At 41.8% G+C, this 21,239-nt stretch overlaps 1 protein-coding gene across 1 annotated transcript; it reads right to left on the bottom strand.

Moving 5' to 3' along the window:
• Positions 1-15,469: 15,469 nt before the first annotated feature.
• On the bottom strand, positions 15,470-18,965 carry Vom1r61 (vomeronasal 1 receptor 61). The gene has a single exon (NM_001008935.2). The coding sequence runs from the start codon at positions 17,511-17,513 to the stop codon at positions 16,560-16,562; it is 954 nt and encodes a 317-aa protein (NP_001008935.1). The 5' UTR covers positions 17,514-18,965; the 3' UTR covers positions 15,470-16,559.
• Between the last annotated feature and the right edge of the window lie 2,274 nt (positions 18,966-21,239).

Below are 21,239 nucleotides of genomic sequence, written 5' to 3'. Positions count from 1 at the left end.
CTATTCCCTCCCAAGGGTATCCTTGTTCCCCTTTTAAAGAAGGAGTGAAGCATTCACATTTTGGTCATCCTTCTTGAGTTTCATGTGTTCTGTGCATCTAGGGTAATTCAACGATTTGAGCTAATAGCCACTTATCAATGAGTGCATACCATGTGTGTTTTTCTGTGATTGGGTTACCTCACTCAGGATGATATTTTCCAGTTCCAACCGTTTGCCTACGAATTTCATAAAATCGTTGTTTTTGATAGCTGACTAATATTCCATTGTGTGAATGTACCACATTTTCTGTATCCATTCCTCTGTTGAACGCCATCTGAGTTCTTTACCCCTTCTGGCTATTATAAATAAGGCTGCTATGAACATAGTGGAGCATGTGTCTTTGCTATATGTTGGGGCACCTTTTGGGTATATGCCCAAGAGAGGTATAGCTGGGTCCTCAGGTAGTGGAATGCCCAATTTTTGAGGAACCTCCAGGCTGATTTCCAGAGTGGCTATGCCAGTTTGCAGTCCCACCAACAATGAAGGAGTGTTTCTCTTTCCTAGATTCTGGGATCCTGTGATCCTGAGATCCTGTGTGTGTAAGTGCTCCTGGGAGTCTAGCTATCTCTGAGATCCCAAAATCCTGGTGTGAGCAAGCTCCTGAGATCCCGTTTTGTCAGAGCTCCTGGGAGTCAAGTTTCCTCAGGGTGTTGCAGGAATGTGTGGGGAACCAGTTCCCAAGGATTGCTCAGGGCACTGGTTCAGACTGGAAGGGAACCATGCTCCTGTATGGGCAAGGGTTCCTGCCTCCCTGGATCCTGGGGGACACAGTTACCCTAGATGTTGTTGCAGATGTTGTGGTCAACTTATCTCTGATTCTGGGTATGTTGGAGCACCTGGGAATTTGGCTTCCTCTGTGCATTGTGGGACTGGGTATGGAGCCAGATCCCAAGTTCTGCTCAGGTTTCTGGTCCAGACAAGAAGCAGATTCTGATTTAAAATGTTATCTCATGATAATGACAGAGGACTTTAGGAGGGACAAAATTAACTCTCTTAAAGAAATACAGGAAAGCACAGGTAAACAGGTAGAAGCCTTTAAAGAGGAAACATAAAAATCCCTTAAAGAATTATAGGGAAACACAACAAATAATGCTGGTTCAACTAGAGGTCACGATGTAGAACAATGCAAATCAATCCATTCTTATCACCCTGCACAAAGCTCAAATCCATGTGAATCACAGACCTCCACATAAAATCAGATACACTGAAACTAATAGAAAAGAAGTGGGGAAGAGCCTTAAACACATAGGAACAGGAGAAAATTTCCTGAACAGAACACCCGTGGTTTATGCTCTAAGAACAAGAATCTACAAATGAGGCCTCAGAAAATTGCAAAACTCCTGTACAGCAAAACAAAATGGCAACCAACAGATTGGGAAAATATCTTTACCAATTCTAATCTGATAGAGGACTAATATCTATTATATACAGAGATATCAAGAAGTTAGACTCTAGAGAACCAAATAATCCTATTATCAAATTGAGTCCAGAACTAAACAAAGAATTCTCAACTGAGGAATATTGAATGGCTTAGAAGCACCTAAAGCAATGTCCAAGATCCTTAGTCATCAGTGAAATGCAAATCAAAACAACCCTGAGATTCCACCTCATACCAGTCAGAATGACTAAGATCAAAAACTCAGGTGACAAAAGATGCTGGCTAAAATGTGAACAGATAGAAACACTCCTCCACTCTTGTTAGGACTGCAAGCTGGTACAGCCACTCTGAAAATCAGTCTGGCAGTTCCTCAGAAAATTGAACAGAGTACTACCTGAGGACCCAGATATACCACTCCTGAGCATATATCCAAAAGATGCTCTAACATATAACAAGGGCACATGCTCCACTATATTCAAAGCAGCCTTATTTATAATAGCCAAAAGCCAGAAACAATTCTGATGTCCTTCAACAGGTGAATGGATAAAGAAAGTGTGGTATATTTGCACAATGGAGTGCTACTCAGCTATTAAAAACAATCACTTCATGAAATTCTTAGGTAAATGGATGGAATTAGAAAATATCATTCTGAGTGAAGTAACAGAATCACAGAAGAACATACGTGGTATGCACTCACTGATAAGTGGATATTATCCCCAAAGCTCCAATACCCAAGAAAAAAATTCATAGACCATATGAAGCTAAAGAAGAACTAAGAGCAAAATATGGATGCTTCGGTCCTTCTTAAAAGGGAGAACAAAATAATTATGCAAATAAATACAGGGACAGAGAGTGGAGCAGAGACTCAAGGAAAGGCCATACAGAGACTGCCCCACCTGGGGATCCATCCCATATGCAGCCACCAAACCCAGTAACTATTGCTGATGCCAACTAGTGCTAACTGACAGGAGCCAGATATGTGTATCTCCTGAGAGGCTTTGCCAGAGCCCTACTGATACTGATGAGGAGGCCTGCAGCTAACCATTGGACTGAACAAGGAAACCCCAATGGAGGAGTTAGAGAAAAGACTGAAGGAGCCAAAGGGGTTTGAAATCCCATAGGAAGAACAACAATATCAACCAACCATACCCCACCAGAGCTCCCAGGGCCTAAACTAGGAACCAATGAGTACACATAGAGGGACCCATGACTCCAGCACATATGTAGCAAAGGATAACATTGTCCATCATCAATAAAAGTAAAAGCCCTTGGTCCTGTGAAGGCTAGTTTCCCCAATGTAGGTAATGCCTACATTAGGTGGGAGTGGGTGGGCAGGAGTAGGAGCATCCTCATAGAAGGAGGGGGAGGAGGGACTGGGTATGGGTGAGTGGGAAGGGTGATAACATTTGAAGTGTAAATACATAAAATATCCAAGAAAATAAAAGTATAAAAAATATAAAGATGCAAACAGCAAAAAGAAAAAAGAAAAGAAAGAAAATACCATCCTGAGTGAGGTAACCCAGTCACAAAAGAACACACATGATATGCAGTCACTGATAAGTGGATATTAGTCCCAAAGCTCGGAATTTCCAAGATACAATTTTCAGACAACATGAAGCTCAAGAAGAAGGAAGACAAAAGTGTGGATGCTTCAGTCCTTCTTAGAAGGGTGAACATATTATTTACAGGAAGAAATACAAAGACAAAGTGTAGATCAGAGACTGAAGGAAAGACCATCTAGAGCCTGCCCCACCTGGGGATCCATCCCACATACAGTCACCAAACCCAGAAACTATTGCAGATGTCAAGAAGTGCACGCTGACAGGAGCCTTATGTAGCTGTCTTCTGAAAGCCTGACAAACACAGAGGTGGATACTCGCAGCCAATCACGGGGTTGAGAACAGGGTCCCCAGTGGTGGAGTTAGAGAAAAGACTGAAGTAGCTGAAGGAGTTTGCAACCCCATAGGATGAAAAACAATATCAATGAACCAGAAAACTCCAGAGCTCCCAAGGAATAAACCACCATCCAAAGAGTACACATGGAGGAACCCATGGCTCCAGCTCCATATGTAGCAGAGGATGGCCTTATCTAGCACCAGTGGGAGAAGAGGCCCTTGGTCCTCTGAAGATTCAATGCCCCCATGTAGGGGGATGCCAGAGCAGGGAGGCAGGAGAGAGTGGATGTGTGGGTAGGGGACCACCCTCATTGTAGCAAGGTAAGGGAAGACTGGGATAGAGGTTTCCAGGAGGGAAATGGGGAAGTGGACAATATTTGAAATGTAAATAAAGAAAATATCCAATAAAAATGCATTCTCAAAAGAGTTTTAAGTTTCATTTACATGGTGGTTAAGGAATGAATGGAAATCTGCAGCTACCAGGGGTAGGTGGAGTGGGGTGGAGTGGGGTGGAGTGGGGGGAATCTCTTAAAAGTCACAGAGACCAGGGATTGGGGAGGCTCCCAGGAATCACTGTGAGTGACCTTAGCCATGAAGCCTAACAGTGGAGACATGGAACCTGAAGAGGTTATCACCTGAAGCCAGACAGGACCCCTAATGGAGGGATAAGGACATCAACCCACCAACAAAACTTTCCACCCAAAATTTGTCCTTTCTAAAAGAAAATGCAGTGACAAAGATAGAACAGAGACTTAAGGAATGATCAACCAATAAGTGGCCCAACGTGAGACCCATTCCATGGGAAAGTACCAGCCCCTTACACTATTAATGGTAACACTGTTATGCTGCAGACAGGCGCCTATTATAACTGTCTTCTGAGAGGCTCTACCTAGCAACTTACTGAAACAGACACAGTTACCCACAGCCAAGCACTGGACAGAGTTTGGGGACTCGTATGAAAAATTTGGGGGAAGGGTTGAAGGCCTTGGAGGGGATGGGAACCCTACCAGAGAACCTATAGTCAAATAACCTGAACCCCTTGGAGCTCTCTGAGAGTAAGCCACCAATGAAAGAACATGCAAATGGCTAAATTAGGCCCCTGGCACAAACATAGATGTGCAGTTTGTTCCCCAACAACTGGAGCAGATGCTCTCCCTACAACTGTAACCCGACTATGATATTTGTTCACCAACAGGGCTGCCTTGTCTGAGCTGAGTGGTCGAGGGTGTGCTTAATTTGGCAGGGACCTGATGCATCAGGGTGTGGGGACACCCAGAGGGGGTACCCTATCAAAGGGGAAGGGAGTGGGGGATAAGGGGAGAAACTCTGTGAGGTGGGGGACTAGAAGGATGGGCAGCCTTTAGAATTTAAATTTTAAAAAGATTTCAAGAGCCGTTGCTAGTTGTAGTTAGCTCTCTCCTCCTTCTGCATGTGTTTAAAGATATAATGTGTAAGTTTTTCTTGAAATCCACACCTACCTACCTGCTGCCATGTCTGGCTATGATAATCATGGATTCTAACCCTTTTAAATTGTAAGACACAAAATAAATGCTTTCTTTAAGCATTTAGTTACATTGGTCATGGTGTTTTGTCATAGCAATAGAAAAGTAGTTAAGACAATACCTAAAGGACTCTGTATCCTACCACACAGACTCCTGCTCACCCATATTGATTGCTGCTCTATTCACAGATACCTGGAAATGAAAACAATCTAGATGTTCATCAATTGTGAATAGCTAATAATGTTATAATATATATTTAAATTAAAATATGTATACATGTTCTTCTTGCACATATATTTGTGTGTCTGTTCCTCCTGGAAGTCAGAAGAGGATGTGGGATCCTCTAGAACTAGAGTTACAGATTATTGAAGCCACAGTGTGGGTGTTGGGAACCTGACCTGGGTCATGTGGTAGAGTCAATGAGTCCTCTTAACTGCTGGGTCATCTCTCAAGTCCTGATTATCCCTTTTTACAACACTGGTCTAAGAATAACGCACAAATAATGGCTTCTTTTCATTTAAAATGGCCAACACTTAATTTGGGGAAATTTATTTGTTGAATAGTTATAACACATTCTTTAGAATAGGACAGTTCAAGTTGGTAATGGGGCACACACCTTTTTTTTCCCCATCACTTGTGCGGAGGCAAGCAGATCTTTGTGATTTTCAGGCTAGCATGGTTTACACAGTAAGTTCCAGGACAACCATGTTTACACAGTGAGACTCTTTCTCAAAACCAAAAATATTAAAAATGAAAATGCCCAGTTAAAGGAAATTTTATCGGATCCTGCCCACAGCTCCCTGCTCCCAAACCCCATGAGAGAGAGAGCTGATCCCCCAGAAGTGTGGGCAATCCTCAGACTGCAGGGTAGGACGATCTTTGCCCACATCTTTGCCCCAAGAGGAAACTGTATAGTGCCTCTGGGCACGGGAAGAGTGGCACAGTCAAGCTGCAAGAGCTCTGCAGTATAGACTGCGCCCAGCTCTAAAAGGACCCGGTCAAACAGCTCCCTGCCCCCAAGTCCCATGGGAGGGAGAGCTAGACCTTCAGAGGGGCAGACACACCTGGGAAACCAGAGGAGACTACTCTCTGCCAACATTTCTAAATCTAGAGGAAAACACCTAGCATAATCCAGGCCACCTGTCACAGGCACCTAGGAAAAGTAGGGGCAGGCCCTTCTGTTTCCTACCCACAGGGACAGCTGAAAGCCAGTGGACAGGAATGACTACACACCTGAGAGCAGAACACTCTGTTCCCAGAACTGGCTGAAATGAAAACAGGTATACAGCACTCCCGACACACAACACTATAGGAAGGTCAAGCCACTATCAGAAATAGCAAAACAAGGTACCACCAGGGACAACCTGATTGTGAGAGGCAAGCGCAGGAACTCAAGCAACAGAAACCAAGCCTACATGGCATCATTGGAGCCCAATTCTCCCACCAAAGCAAACACCGAATATCCAAACACACCAGAAAACCAAGATCTAGATTTAAAATCACATTTGCACAAGACGATGGAGGACTTTAAGAAAGACATACAGAAAGGGGTTGGGGATTTAGCTCAGCGGTAGAGCACTTGCCTAGCAAGCTCAAGGCCCTAGGTTCAATCCCCAGCTCCGGAAAAAAAAAAAAAAGAAAAAAAAAAGAAAAAAAAAAAGAAAGACATACAGAACTCCCTTAGAAAAATACATGAAAACACAAGGAAATAGGTAAAGGAATTGGAAATGGAAATACAAACAATAAAGAAAGCACAAAGGGAGACAACTTTGGATATAGAAAAAAAAATGAAGAGACAAGGAACTGTAGAAACAAGCATCACCAACAGAATACAAGAGATAGAAGAGAGAATTTCAGGAAAAGAAGAATCAATAAAATCATCAACACAATGGGCAAAGATAATGTAAAACAGAAAAAGACACTGGTCCAAAACATACAGGAAATCCAGGACACAATGAGAAGATCAAACCTAAGGATAATAGGTATAGAAGACAGTGAAGACTCCCAACTCAAAGGACCATAAATATCTTCAACAAAATCATAGAAGAAAACTTCCCTAACCTAAAGAAAGAGATGCCCATAAACATACAAGAAGCCTACAAAACTCCGAATAGATTGGACAAGAAAAGAAACGCCTCCTGTCACATAATAGTCAAAACGCCAAATGCACAAAACAAAGAAAGAATATTAAAAGAAGTAAGGGGAAAAGGTTAAGTAACATACAAAGGCAGACCTATCAGAATTACACCAGACTTCTCACCAGAGACTGTGAAAGCCAGAAGATCCAGGAAAGATGTCATACAGAACCTAAGAGAATGCAGATGCCAGCCCAGGTTACTGTATTCAGCAAAACACTCAATTAACATAGATGGAGAAACCAAGATATTCCATGACAAACTTTTTCTACAAATCCTACATGACAAAGCATAATAAATGGTAAAGCCCAACACAAGGAAGCAAACTACACCCTAGAGAAAGGAAGAAATTAACCTTTTTGCAACAAAACAAAGAGAAGCACACAAACATAATCTCTCCTCCAAATACGAAAATAACATGAAGCTACAATCACTATTCATTAATATCTCTCAACATCAATGGACTCAATTCCCCAATAAAAAGACACAGATTAACAAACTGGATACACAATAAGGACCATGCATTCTGCTGCCTAGGGGAAACACACCTCAGAGGCAAAGACAGACACTACCTCAGAGTGAAAGGCTGGAAAAGAACTTCCTAAAGAAGCAAGCTGGAGTAGCCAGTCTAATACCGAATAAAATCGATTTTTCACCCAAAAGTCATCAAAAAAGATAAAGAAGGTCACTTCATATTCATCAAAGGAAAGGAAGAATTCACTAAGATGAACTCTCAATTCTAAATACCTATGATCCAAATAAAAGGGCACCTACATACATAAAAGCAACCTTACTAAAGCTCAAAGCACACATTGCACCTCACACTATAATAGCAGGAGATTTCATCATCCCACTCTCATCAAAGGACAGCTCATGGAAACAGAAATTAAACAGAGAAATAGACAAACAGAAGTTATGAACCAAATGGACTTAACAGATATTTATACAACACTGTATCCTTAAAAAAAAGGATATGCCTTCTTCTCACCTCTTCATGGTACTTTCTCCAAAGCTGACCATATAATGGGTCACAAAACAGGCCTCAACAGATACAGAAAGATAGAATTAATAATGTTCCTATCAGACCACCACGGGCTGAAGCTCGTCTTCAATAACAATAAGGGGAGAATGCTGACATATACATGGACATAGAACAACAATCTCTTCCATGATAACCTAGTCAAGGAAGTAATAGAAAAAGAAATTAAAGACTTCTTAAATTTAAAAAAAAATGAAGGTACAACATACCGAAACTTATGGGACACAATGAAAGCTGTCCTAAGAGGAAAACTCATAGCTCTGAGTGCCTGCAGAAAGAAATAAGAGAAAGGATAAATCAGCAGCTTGAGAGCACACCTAAAAGCTCTTAAAAAAGAAGGAAATACCCCCAGGAGGAGTAGAAAGGAGGAAATAATCAAACTCAGAGCTGAAATGAACCAAGTAGAAACAAAAGAGACTATACAAAGAATCAACAGAACCAAAAGCTAGATCTTTGAGAAAATCAACAAGATAAACCCTTAGCCAGAATAACAAGAGGACACAGAGAGTGTGTACAAATTAACAAAATCAGAAAAGAAAAGGGAGACATAACTACAGAATCAGAGGAAATTCAAAAAATCATCATATCCTACTACAAAAGCCTATATTCAACAAAACATAAAAATCTGCAGGAAAACCTTCTGTAAGGCAAAGGACAGTGTGGTTAGGACAAAACGGCAACCAACAGATTGGGAAAAGATCTTTACCAATCCTACAACAGATAGAGGCCTTATATCCAAAATATACAAAGAACTCAAGAAGTTAGACCGCAGGGAAACAAATAACCCTATTAAAAAATGGGGTTCAGAGTTAAACAAAGAATTCACAGCTGAGGAATATCGAATGGCTGAGAAGCACCTAAAGAAATGTTCAACATCTTTAGTCATTAGGGAAATACAAATCCAAACAACCCTGAGATTCCAACTCATACCAGTCAGAATGACTATAATCAAAACTCCAGCGACAGCAGATGCTGGCGAGGATTTGGAGAAAGAGGAATACTCCTCCATTGTTGGTGGGATTGCAGACTTGTACAACCATTCTGGAAATCATTCTGGAGTTTCCTCAGAAAATTGGACATTCCACTACCTGAAGACCCAGCTGTACCTCTCTTGGGCATGTACCCAAAAGATGCTCCAACATACAACAAAGCTATGTTCATAGCAGCCTTACTTATAATAGCCAGAAGCTGGAAAGAATCCAGATGCCCTTCAAAAGAGGAATAGATACAGAAATTGTGGTACATCTACACAATGGATTACTACTCAGCTATCAAAAACAATGACTTTATGAAATTAATAGGCAAATGGATGGAACTGGAAACTATCTTCCTGAGTGAGGTAACCCAATCACAGAAAAACACACATGGTATGCACTCATTGATAAGTGGATATTAGCCCCAATGCTCGAGTTACCCAAGATGCACAGAACACATGAAACTCAAGAAGGATAACCAAAATGCCAATGCTTCACTCCTTCTTTAAAAGTGGAACAAGAAACCCGCGGATCCCGGCCCGCAGCAGCTCTCTGCTCCCAGGCCCTGTGGGAAAGAGACCTCACCGCCTGGTCAGGTGGGCACTCCTAAGGCTGCAGAGTGGAAGAGACCACCAATACTGCCCACCCCTGCCCACATCCCTGGCCCAAGAGGAAACTGTATAAGGCCTCTGGGCTCCCGTGGGGGAGGGCCCAGGAGCCACAGGACACCTGCCTGAGACACCACAGGAACCTGAAGAAAACAGACCGGATAAACAGTTCTCTGCCCCCAAATCCCGTGGGAGGGAGAGCTAAACCCTCAGAGAGGCAGACACGCCTGGGAAACCAGAAGAGACTGCACTCTGCATACACATCTCGGACGCCAGAGGAAAACACCAAAGGCCATCTGGAACCCTGGTGCACTGAAGCTCCCGGAAGGGGCGACGCAGGGATTCCTGGTTGCTGCCGCCACAGAGAGCCCGTGGGCAGCACCCCGCGAGCGAACTTGAGCCTCCGGACCACAGGTAAAACCAACTTGTCTGCGGCAAGAAAGCTGCCTGATGAAATCGGGACACAGAGGCAGAATTCCTCTAGGACCGGGCACTTCCTGTGTTTACCGGAAGTCCCACACCCGCGGATCCCGGCCCGCAGCAGCTCTCTGCTCCCAGACCCTGTGGGAAAGAGACCCCACTGCCTGGTCAGGTGGGCACTCCTAAGGCTGCAAAGCGGAAGAGACCACCAACATTGCCCACCCCTGCCCACATCCCTGGCCCAAGAGGAAACTGTATAAGGCCTCTGGGCTCCCGTGGGGGAGGGCCGAGGAGCGGCAGGACACCTGCCTGAGACACCGCCGGAACCTGAAGGAAACAGACCGGATAAACAGTTCTCTGCCCCCAAATCCCTTGGGAGGGAGAGCTAAACCCTCAGAGAGGCAGACACGCCTGGGAAACCAGAAGAGACTGTACTCTGCATACACGTCTCGGACGCCAGAGGAAAACACCAATGGCCATCTGGAACCCTGGTGCACTGAAGCTCCCGGAAGGGGCGGCGCAGGTATTCCTGGTTGCTGCCGCCACAGAGAGCCCGTGGGCAGCACCCCGCGAGGGAACTTGAGCCTCCGGACCACAGGTAAGACCAACCTTTCTGCTGCAAGAAAGCTGCCTGGTGAACTCAAGACACAGGCCCACAGGAACAGCTGAAGACCTGTAGAGAGGAAAACTACACGCCCGAAAGCAGAACACTCTGTCCCCATAACTGACTGAAAGAGAGGAAAACAGGTCTACAGCAATCCTGACACACAGGATTATAGGACAGTCTAGCCACTGTCAGAAATAGCAGAACAAAGTAACACTAGAGATAATCTGATGGCGAGAGGCAAGCGCAGGAACCCAAGCAACAGAAACCAAGACTACTTGGCATCATCGGAGCCCAATTCTCCCACCAAAACAAACATGGAATATCCAAAAACAACAGAAAAGCAAGATCTAGATGCAAAATCATATTTGATCATGATGCTGGAGGACTTCAAGAAAGACATGAAGAACTCCCTTAGGGAAACACAGGAAAACATTAATAAACAAGTAGAAGCCTACAGAGAGGAATCGCAAAAATCCCTGAAAGAATCGCAAAAATCCCTGAAAGAATTCCAGGAAAACACAACCAAACAGTTGAAGGAACTAAAAATGGAAATAGAAGCAATCAAGAAAGAACACATGGAAACAACCTTGGATATAGAAATCCAAAAGAAGAGACAAGGAGCTGTAGATACAAGCCTCACCAACAGAATACAAGAGATGGAAGAGAGAATCTCAGGAGCAGAAGATTCCATAGAAATCATTGACTCAACTGTCAAAGATAAGGTAAAGCGGAAAAAGCTACTGGTCCAAAACATACAGGAAATCCAGGACTCAATGAGAAGATCAAACCTAAGGATAATAGGTATAGAAGAGAGTGAAGACTCCCAGCTCAAAGGACCAGTAAATATCTTCAACAAAATCATAGAAGAAAACTTCCCTAACCTAAAAAAAGAGATACCCATAGGCATACAAGAAGCCTACAGAACTCCAAATAGATTGGACCAGAAAAGAAACACCTCCCATCACATAATTGTCAAAACACCAAACGCACAAAATAAAGAAAGAATACTAAAAGCAGTAAGGGAAAAAGGTCAAGTAACATATAAAGGGAGACCTATCAGAATCACACCAGACTTCTCGCCAGAAACTATGAAGGCCAGAAGATCCTGGACTGATGTCATACAGACCCTAAGAGAACACAAATGCCAGCCCAGGTTACTGTATCCAGCAAAACTCTCAATTAACATAGATGGAGAAACCAAGATATTCCATGACAAAACCAAATTTACACAATATCTTTCTACAAATCCAGCACTACAAAGGATAATAAATGATAAAGCCCAACATAAGGAGGCAAGCTATACCCTAGAAGAAGCAAGAAACTAATCGTCTTGGCAACAAAACAAAGGGAATGAAAGCACACAAACATAACCTCACATCCAAATATGAATATAATGGGAAGCAATAATCACTATTCCTTAATATCTCTCAACATCAATGGCCTCAACTCCCCAATAAAAAGACATAGATTAACAAACTGGATACGCAACGAGGACTCTGCATTCTGCTGCCTACAGGAAACACACCTCAGAGACAAAGACAGACATTACCTCAGAGTGAAAGGCTGGAAAACAATTTTCCAAGCAAATGGTCAGAAGAAGAAAGCTGGAGTAGCCATTCTAATATCAAATAAAATCAATATTCAATAAAAGTCATCAAAAAAGATAAGGAAGGACACTTCATATTCATCAAAGGAAAAATCCACCAAGATGAACTCTCAGTCCTAAATATCTATGCCCCAAATACAAGGGCACCTACATACGTAAAAGAAACCTTACTAAAGTTCAAAACACACATTGCACCTCACACAATAATAGTGGGAGATTTAAACACCCCACTCTCATCAATGGACAGATCATGGAAACAGAAATTAAACAGAGATGTAGACAGACTAAGAGAAGTCATGAGCCAAATGGACTTAACAGATATTTATAGAACATTCTATCCTAAAGCAAAAGGATATACCTTCTTCTCAGCTCCTCATGGTACTTTCTCCAAAATTGACCATATAATTGGTCAAAAAAACGGGCCTCAACAGGTACAGAAAGATAGAAATAATCCCATGCGTGCTATCAGACCACCACGGCCTAAAACTGGTCTTCAATAACAATCAAGGAAGAATGCCCACATATATTTGGAAATTGAACAATGCTCTACTCAATGATAACCTGGTCAAGGAAGAAATAAAGAAAGAAATTAAAAACTTTTTAGAATTTAATGAAAATGAAGGTACAACATACCCAAACTTACGGGACACAATGAAAGCTGTGCTAAGAGGAAAACTCATAGCGCTGAGTGCCTGCAGAAAGAAACAGGAAAGAGCATATGTCAGCAGCTTGACAGCACACCTAAAAGCTCTAGAACAAAAAGAAGCAAATACACCCAGGAGGAGTAGAAGGAAGGAAATAATCAAACTCAGAGCTGAAATCAACCAAGTAGAAACAAAAAGGACCATAGAAAGAATCAACAGAACCAAAAGTTGGTTCTTTGAGAAAATCAACAAGATAGATAAACCCTTAGCCAGACTAACGAGAGGACACAGAGAGTGCGTCCAATTTTCAAAATCAGAAATGAAAAGGAAGACATAACGACAGATTCAGAGGAAATTCAAAAAATCATCAGATCTTACTATAAAAACCTATATTCAACAAAACTTGGAAATCTTCAAGAAATGGACAATTTCCTAGACAGATACCAGGTACCGAAGTTAAATCAGGAACAGATAAACCAGTTAAACAACCCCATAACTCCTAAGGAAATAGAAGCAGTCATTAAAGGTCTCCCAACCAAAAAGAGCCCAGGTCCAGACGGGTTTAGTGCAGAATTCTATCAAACCTTCATAGAAGACCTCATACCAATATTATCCAAACTATTCCACAAAATTGAAACAGATGGATCACTACCGAATACCTTCTATGAAGCCACAATTACTCTTATACCTAAACCACACAAAGACACAACAAAGAAAGAGAACTTCAGACCAATTTCCCTTATGAATATCGACGCAAAAATACTCAATAAAATTCTGGCAAACCGAATCCAAGAGCACATCAAAACAATCATCCACCATGACCAGGTAGGCTTCATCCCATGCATGCAGGGATGGTTTAATATACGGAAAACCATCAACATGATCCATTATAAAAACAAACTGAAAGAACTGAACAAAACTAATGATCATTTCATTAGACGCTGAGAAAGCATTTGACAAAATTCAACACCCCTTCATGATAAAAGTCCTGAAAGAATAGGAATTCAAGGCCCATACCTGAACATAGTAAAAGCCATATACAGCAAACCAGTTGCTAACATTAAACTAAATGGAGAGAAACTTGAAGCAATCCCACTAAAATCAGGGACTAGACAAGGCTGCCCACTCTCTCCCTACTTATTCAATATAGTTCTTGAAGTTCTAGCCAGAGCAATCAGACAACAAAAGGAGATCCAGGGGATACAGATCGGAAAAGAAGAGGTCAAAATATCACTATTTGCAGATGACATGATAGTATATTTAAGTGATCCCAAAAGTTCCACCAGAGAACTACTAAAGCTGATAAACAACTTCAGCAAAGTGGCTGGGTATAAAATTAACTCAAATAAATCAGTTGCCTTCCTCTATACAAAAGAGAAACAAGCCGAGAAAGAAATTAGGGAAATGACACCCTTCATAATAGACCCAAATAATATAAAGTACCTCGGTGTGACTTTAACCAAGCAAGTAAAAGATCTGTACAATAAGAACTTCAAGACACTGAGGAAAGAAATTGAAGAAGACCTCAGAAGATGGAAAGATCTCCCATGCTCATGGATTGGCAGGATTAATATAGTAAAAATGGCCATTTTACCAAAAGCAATCTACAGATTCAATGCAATCCCCATCAAAATACCAATCTAATTCTTCAAAGAGTTAGACAGAACAATTTGCAAATTCATCTGGAATAACAAAAAACCCAGGATAGCTAAAGCTATCCTCAACAATAAAAGGACTTCAGGGGGAATCACTATCCCTGAACTCAAGCAGTATTACAGAGCAATAGTGATAAAAACTGCATGGTATTGGTACAGAGACAGACAGATAGACCAATGGAATAGAATTGAAGACCCAGAAATGAACCCACACACCTATGGTCACTTGATTTTTGACAAAGGAGCCAAAACCATCCAATGGAAAAAAGATAGGATTTTCAGCAAATGGTGCTGGTTGAACTGGAGGTCAACATGTAGAAGAATGCAGATCGATCCATGCTTATCACCTGGTACAAAGCTTAAGTCCAAGTGGATCAAGGACCTCCACATCAAACCAGACACACTCAAACTAATAGAAGAAAAACTAGGGAAGCATCTGGAACACATAGGCAATGGGGGGAGGGTTGGGAGGGGAACACCCATAAGGAAGGGGTGGGGGGAGGGGGATGTTTGCCCGGAAACCGGGAAAGGGAATAACACTCGAAATGTATATAAGAAATACTCAAGTTAATAAAAAAAATAAATACTCAAGTTAATAAAAAAAAAGTGGAACAAGAAGACCCTTTGGAGGGGATAGGGAGGCAAAGTTTAGAACAGAGACTGAAGGAACACCCATTCAGAGCCTGCCCCACATGTGACCCATACATAGACAGCCACCAAACTAGATAAGATGATGAAGCAAAGAGGTGCAGGTTGACAGAAACTGGATGTATATATCTCCTGAGAGACACAGCCAGAATATGGCAAATACATAGGCGAATGCCAGCAGCAAACCACTGAACTGAGAAAGGGACCCCTGTTGAAGGAATCAGAGAAAGGACTGAAAGAGCTGAAGGGGGCTGAGACCCCATATGAACAACAATGCCAACCAACCAGAGCTTCCAGGGAATAAACCACTACCCAAAGTTTATACAAGGACTGACCCTGAGCTCCAAAACATAGGTAGCAATGAATAACCTAGTAGGGGCACCAGTGGAAGGGGAAGCCCTTGGCCCTGCCAAGGCTAGGCCCCGAGTGATTGGGTTGTTATGGGGAGTGCAGTAATGGTGAGAGGATGGGGAGGGGAGTACCCACAAACAAGGGGAGTCAGAGGGGTTATGTGGTTATTAGCCTAGAAATGGGAAAGGGAATAATATTTGAAATGTAAATAAGAAATACACAATTTAATAAAGATAAAAAAAGAGAGATCAAAAGATTTTTGTCTCTATTTAAAAGGTTCATCACTTACCTCATGTGGTATCTTTCATTCAGGACATCTCTTCTAAATTCAAACTGCTCTAATAAAAACCTTTTATGTTTCAAAAAAGAGAAATTTTATCACAGACCCAAATAATTTTTTGTCTCCTAATTACCAATTTTAAGCTGAAAAACATCACAGAATAGAATGAAAACATTTCTAAATTAGTCTGCTGTGGTGGGTATGACTTTATTCCCAGCTTTCAGGATGCAGAGGCACTAATATCTCTTGAGTTCGAGGCTATCGTGGTCTACATAATGAGTTCCAAGAAAAGCCTGGGCTATCTACAGAGATCCTGACTCAAAAAACAAAACAAGACAAAAAAAATACAAGTGAAATAAAGACTTTTCAAAGTGTCAAAAATTTTTGAAAAAATCTATCCTATATCTATTGCCTATTGATGTACCTAGCTACCTACCTATCTGCTTTATCTATTTATCTTTGTGTGTGTAAGTATATCTGTATGGTCATGTGTACAAAATGGGAGTGTGTTTATCATGGCACTTATGTGGAGATTAAGAAGACCAGTTTTTATTGTATATGCTCCAAAGCATTAAAATTTCAATAGACAGTAAATATGACATGGTGTAGATGCATTTTTATTGATCCAGAATATTAAAAACCTAAAACCTGAAAAGTGTACAACTTGTGGGAATTCCAATTACAACCATAGCAAGGACTCAAGAGCCACACAGCTTCCAACATATCACAAAAATCCCTAGACAGACTTGTTTGATGATGAGAATACCTGGACTTCATATCAGTCACCAACTGCTCTTTGATAACAAGTAATTCTCAGTATTGGTAGGGAAGAAATATACTGTGAAATAATTTTATGAGTGTTCAACAGTAAAAATGGGCAGAGAGTGGGGTACAATGATGCCACAATGGCGATAATTGCCCCCCAACTTGGCATTCTTTCATTAGTACAAAACTTGTCATAAATGGTGGAAAAGTTGTTCAACAAATAAAAGAACACAAAACAGTTTACAATCAACAGGATTGTGTGAGTGGCTTTGTGTTCAGGAGAAGATTGGGAGGAGAGGTTTGGGTTGCGGAGATGTTTGGCTCTTTTTTGGTGCCTGCAGAGGAGGGTCACCATGTAGAGGCTGGTCCATACCAGGATGGCCATAAAGAACAAATCTCTTATTATGATAACACTCAGGAATAATTCCACATTGGGATACTCAAGTGGAACATTTCCACAGTAAACATGAGAATATGCATATTCAATCTCAGTGTAATTGATTTTCGCTATCACAGTCTCAATGAGGAGCACATATATGACCAGGTTGATGAACCAGGAAAACAGGAAGGAGTCAAATGTCCATATAGAGAGTTTAGGCTTAAGCCTTGCCCACTTAGAATTACTGGGAGTGATGGTGATGGCTTGGAATATGCTTAGAATAGAAGTGGTAGAGATGGACATAGCCCGGGTGACTCTGTAGGCATACACAATGGCCTTACAGCCAGCATCATCCAGAAAATTGGGTACTCCAAAGGATGAAGTGATATATGGTATCAGAGCAAATATGATTGTCAACATATTGACTATCACCAGGTGCATGAAAATGGGATTGATTGGTCTACTAATGTAAGCTTTAACCAAGAAGTTGTGCACATACACCATGAAGAGCAATGAGTTCCCTATGACACCCACACAGAGCTCAGATATAAAGAAAACCCCCAAGAGGGTGTTGCTTGGAAACATCATCTCAGGCAGGCCTTCAGTGAAAACAGATCCAACTGAAGTATAAAGCTCATTACATACTGATGTTGTGGGGGAAAATATACTGACTGACACATCAGGAGGAGGGAAGTTTAAAGAAATGTCGAGCTCCCCAGTATTGCAGGTCCAGGTGTGGTACCTCTGGGAACTTCATTCCAGGGATTCTTGAGAACCTCAGAGGATAGAAAGGATTGAAGTAGGTGGGTTGAAAGTAAAAATCTTCTGACTGCAGTTATATTAAGAAGCAGAATGTTAATGACCTAAAAGGCAAATATGCATGTTATAAAGAATTTTATTCAGTAGATCACACTATAATTTTTAAAGAAATATATTTTTCTTTTTTGTATATAAGTACACTGTAGCTGTCTTCAGACACACCAGAAGAGGGGATTAGATCCTATTGCAAATAGTTGTGACCCACCGAGTGGTTTCTGGGAATTGAACTTAGCACCTCTGGAAGAACAGCCAGTGCTCTTAACTGCTGAACCATCTCTCTAGCCCATACTGTATATTTTTAAAACTCCATTTGAAAGTTCTAATCTTACCCAAGTAGACAGTAGCATACATAGCTGAACACTTTTGGAGGTTCAGTTGTACTCTTAAACTATTCCAAGGTATTTATCTTTAAATTCAAAACAGAAATGAGAGAGGGTTGAGTGGTTAAGAGCAGCAGCTGCTTCTTCTATAGAACCAAGATCAGAGTCCAGCCTTTACAACTTTAAATCCAGTTCCTAAGGATCTGAAAACTTCTTCCTGCCTCTGTGGCACCAGACATAAACAAACTTCACAAACATACATTCAAGAAAGAACTGTACATGTAAAAGAAAGAGTAAATTAAAAGCAATTCTCAATGAAAGATATTTCATTTGTGATTTGTTTCTGAATCCAACCCTTGGGTCATTTTGGAGGCTCAAACACAGTGTAGAGTTTCTGTTAATCAGAACACAAAAAGACAGTTGCTAATACATGGCCCAGGGTTGCGTGCATTCTCAGAGAAATATTTTTCTGTCACTCTTTTTGTTATTTGTAGGAAATTGAATAGAATTGCAGATCATTATATTATGTAAAATAAGGGAGTCTCACACAGATAAACATGACAGACATTCTCATATATGCAATCTGGTGAAGAAATTAAAAAACACAACAGGGAGACTCTTAGTCATATGTGAGAAATGGAAACTGTAGCATGATACAGTAGGAAATAATGGGCAAATGTCATGAAAATCATGCTTGCGCATGTAATCAAATTCATAATACAATATACAAATATGATGTGTATCTGTCAATAAGACCTCATACGACTTCAATGAATCAACAACAACAAACCCCAAATTGGATTGAATATGATAAACATATAATGTTTTATATTATATTTAAAATGTCATAAATCATCACTAAAATTCCAATTACCTATTCGTATGTCAATAATTTTAGAAAAACCCAGGCTGAACACCCAGAAGTGCAGACATCCTGAGACCAGAGGACAGACTGCCACCTCTACACACCTCTGCCCACATCCCTGGTCCAAGGGGAAACTGCACAGTGCCTCTGGACACAGGGATATGGAACAGACAACCGCCTGTACCTGAGGTTCTGGTCTGTGCCCAGGACCAAACTGAACTGGACAAAAAGCTCCCTGCACCCAAATTCCCAGGAGAGAGAGAGAGCTGGACCTTCAGAAGTGTGGATACTCCTGAGAAATCAGAGGAGATTACCCTCTGCCCATAGCCCAGACCCAAGAGGGAATCGCATAGTGCCAACTGTGCCTGCTGGGTGCAAGGAACTAGGAGAAATCAGGGGCATGACCCTTTGATTCCTGCCCTAACCTAGAGCTGCAAGACAGTCTCCAGAAGAGTCAACACACCTGAGAACAGAGGTAAGACCACTTTTCTGCTACCAAGTGACCTGAGTGGTGGATTCAGGATACACAGAGGCAGAAGTCCTCTGGGTCAGGGCACTTCCTGTTTCTGGCTCTGCCTGAAAGTGAACTGATACCATCCCACAGTTCCCTGCACCGAAATCCCATGGTGAAGAAAGCTGAACCCCAAGGAATGCAGACAACCTAAGACCACAGTGCAGACTGCCACCTCTGCACACCTCTGCCCACATCCCCAGTCAAAGTGGAAAGTGCCTTTGGACACAGGGATATCAGAACGGATAGCCGCCTGTACCCGTGGTTCTGGTCTGCTCCCAGGACCGAACTGAATCAGCCAAACAGCTCCCTGCACCCAAATCCCCTGGGGGGAAGAGCTGGACCCTTAGAAGTGTGGATACTCCTGAGAAGTCAGAGGAGACTACCCTCTACCCACAGATAGAAATAATCCCATGCATTCTATCAGATAACCAGGACTAACGATGGTCTTCAATAAAAACAATAACGACAGAAAGCCCACATAAACATGAAAGTTGAACAACACTCTACACAATGACAATTTGGTGAAGGAAGAAATAAGGAAAGAAATAAAGGCTTCTTAGAATTTAATGAAAATGAAGATACATTACCAAACTTGTGGAACACAATGAAAGTGGTATTAAGAGGAAAATTCATAGCACTGAGTGCTTGCAAAAAGAAACAGGAGAAAGCATATGTAAGCAGCTTGACAGCACACCTAAAAGCTCTAGAACAAAAAGAAATAAATAAACACAAGAGGAGTAGAAGGCATGAAATAAACCCAGGGCTAAAATAAACTAAGTAGAAATGAAAAGGATTATACAAAGCATCAACAAAGCCAGGAGCTGGTTATTTGAGAAAATCAACAAGATAGATAAACCGTTAGCCAGACTAACCAGAGGTTGCAGAGAGTGTGTCCAAATTAACAAAATCAGAAATGAAAGGGGAGACATAAGAACAGGATCTGAAGAAATTATAAAAAATCATCAGATCCTACTACAAAAGCCTATATTCAACAAAACTGGAAAAACTGGAAGTAATGGACAATTTCCTAGACAGATACAAGGTACCAAAGTTAAATCAGGAACAGATAAACCATCTAAACAACCCCATAACTGCTAAAAGATATAGAAGCAGTCATTAAATGTCTCGCAACCAAAAAGAGCCCAGGACCAGGTGGGTTTGGTGCAGAATTCTATCAGACCTCCATACAAGACCTCAAACCAACACTGTCCAAAGTATTCTACAAATTAGAAACAGATGGAGCACTACCAAACTCCTTCTATGAAGCCACAATTACTCTTATACCTAAACCACACAAAGTCCAAAAAAAGAAAGAGAACTTCAGACCAATTTCCCTTAAGAATATTGATGCAGGCAGTCCAGACACCGCCCAGACCTGAAGGGAACTGGTCAACAGTTCTCTGCACCCAAATCCCGTGGGAGGGAGAACTGAACCTTCAGAGGGACAGACATGTCTGGGAAGCCAGAAGAGACTACAGTCTGCCCACATTTCTGATGCCAGAGGAAAACACCTAATGCCATCTGGGACCCCAGTGCACGGGGACTCCAGGAAAAGGCAGAGCAGGCCCTCCTGATTGCCACCCACACTGAGAGCTCAAAAGAAGCCCCCCATGAGCAACTTGAGCTGCAGGATCACAGGTAAGACAAACTTTTCTGCTCCAAGGGACCTGCCTGGTGGATGAAGGACACAGACCCACAGGAGCAGCTGAAGACCAGTAGACAGGAAAGACTACACGCCCAAAAGCAGAACACTCTGTTCCCATAACTGGCTGAAAGAAAACAGGAAAACAGGTCTA

This window comes from Rattus norvegicus, chromosome 1 (assembly GCF_036323735.1).
Source record: "Rattus norvegicus strain BN/NHsdMcwi chromosome 1, GRCr8, whole genome shotgun sequence".
NCBI classification, from domain to species: Eukaryota; Metazoa; Chordata; class Mammalia; order Rodentia; family Muridae; genus Rattus; species Rattus norvegicus.
Note: the sequence above shows the minus strand (reverse complement) of the source record. Positions and strands in the feature narration are given on the sequence as shown.

Bases quoted from the DNA above. Each gene is read 5' to 3' on its own strand.
- Vom1r61 (NM_001008935.2), bottom strand. From the start codon at position 17,513: ATGATGTTTCCAAGCAACACCCTCTTGGGGGTTTTCTTTATATCTGAG.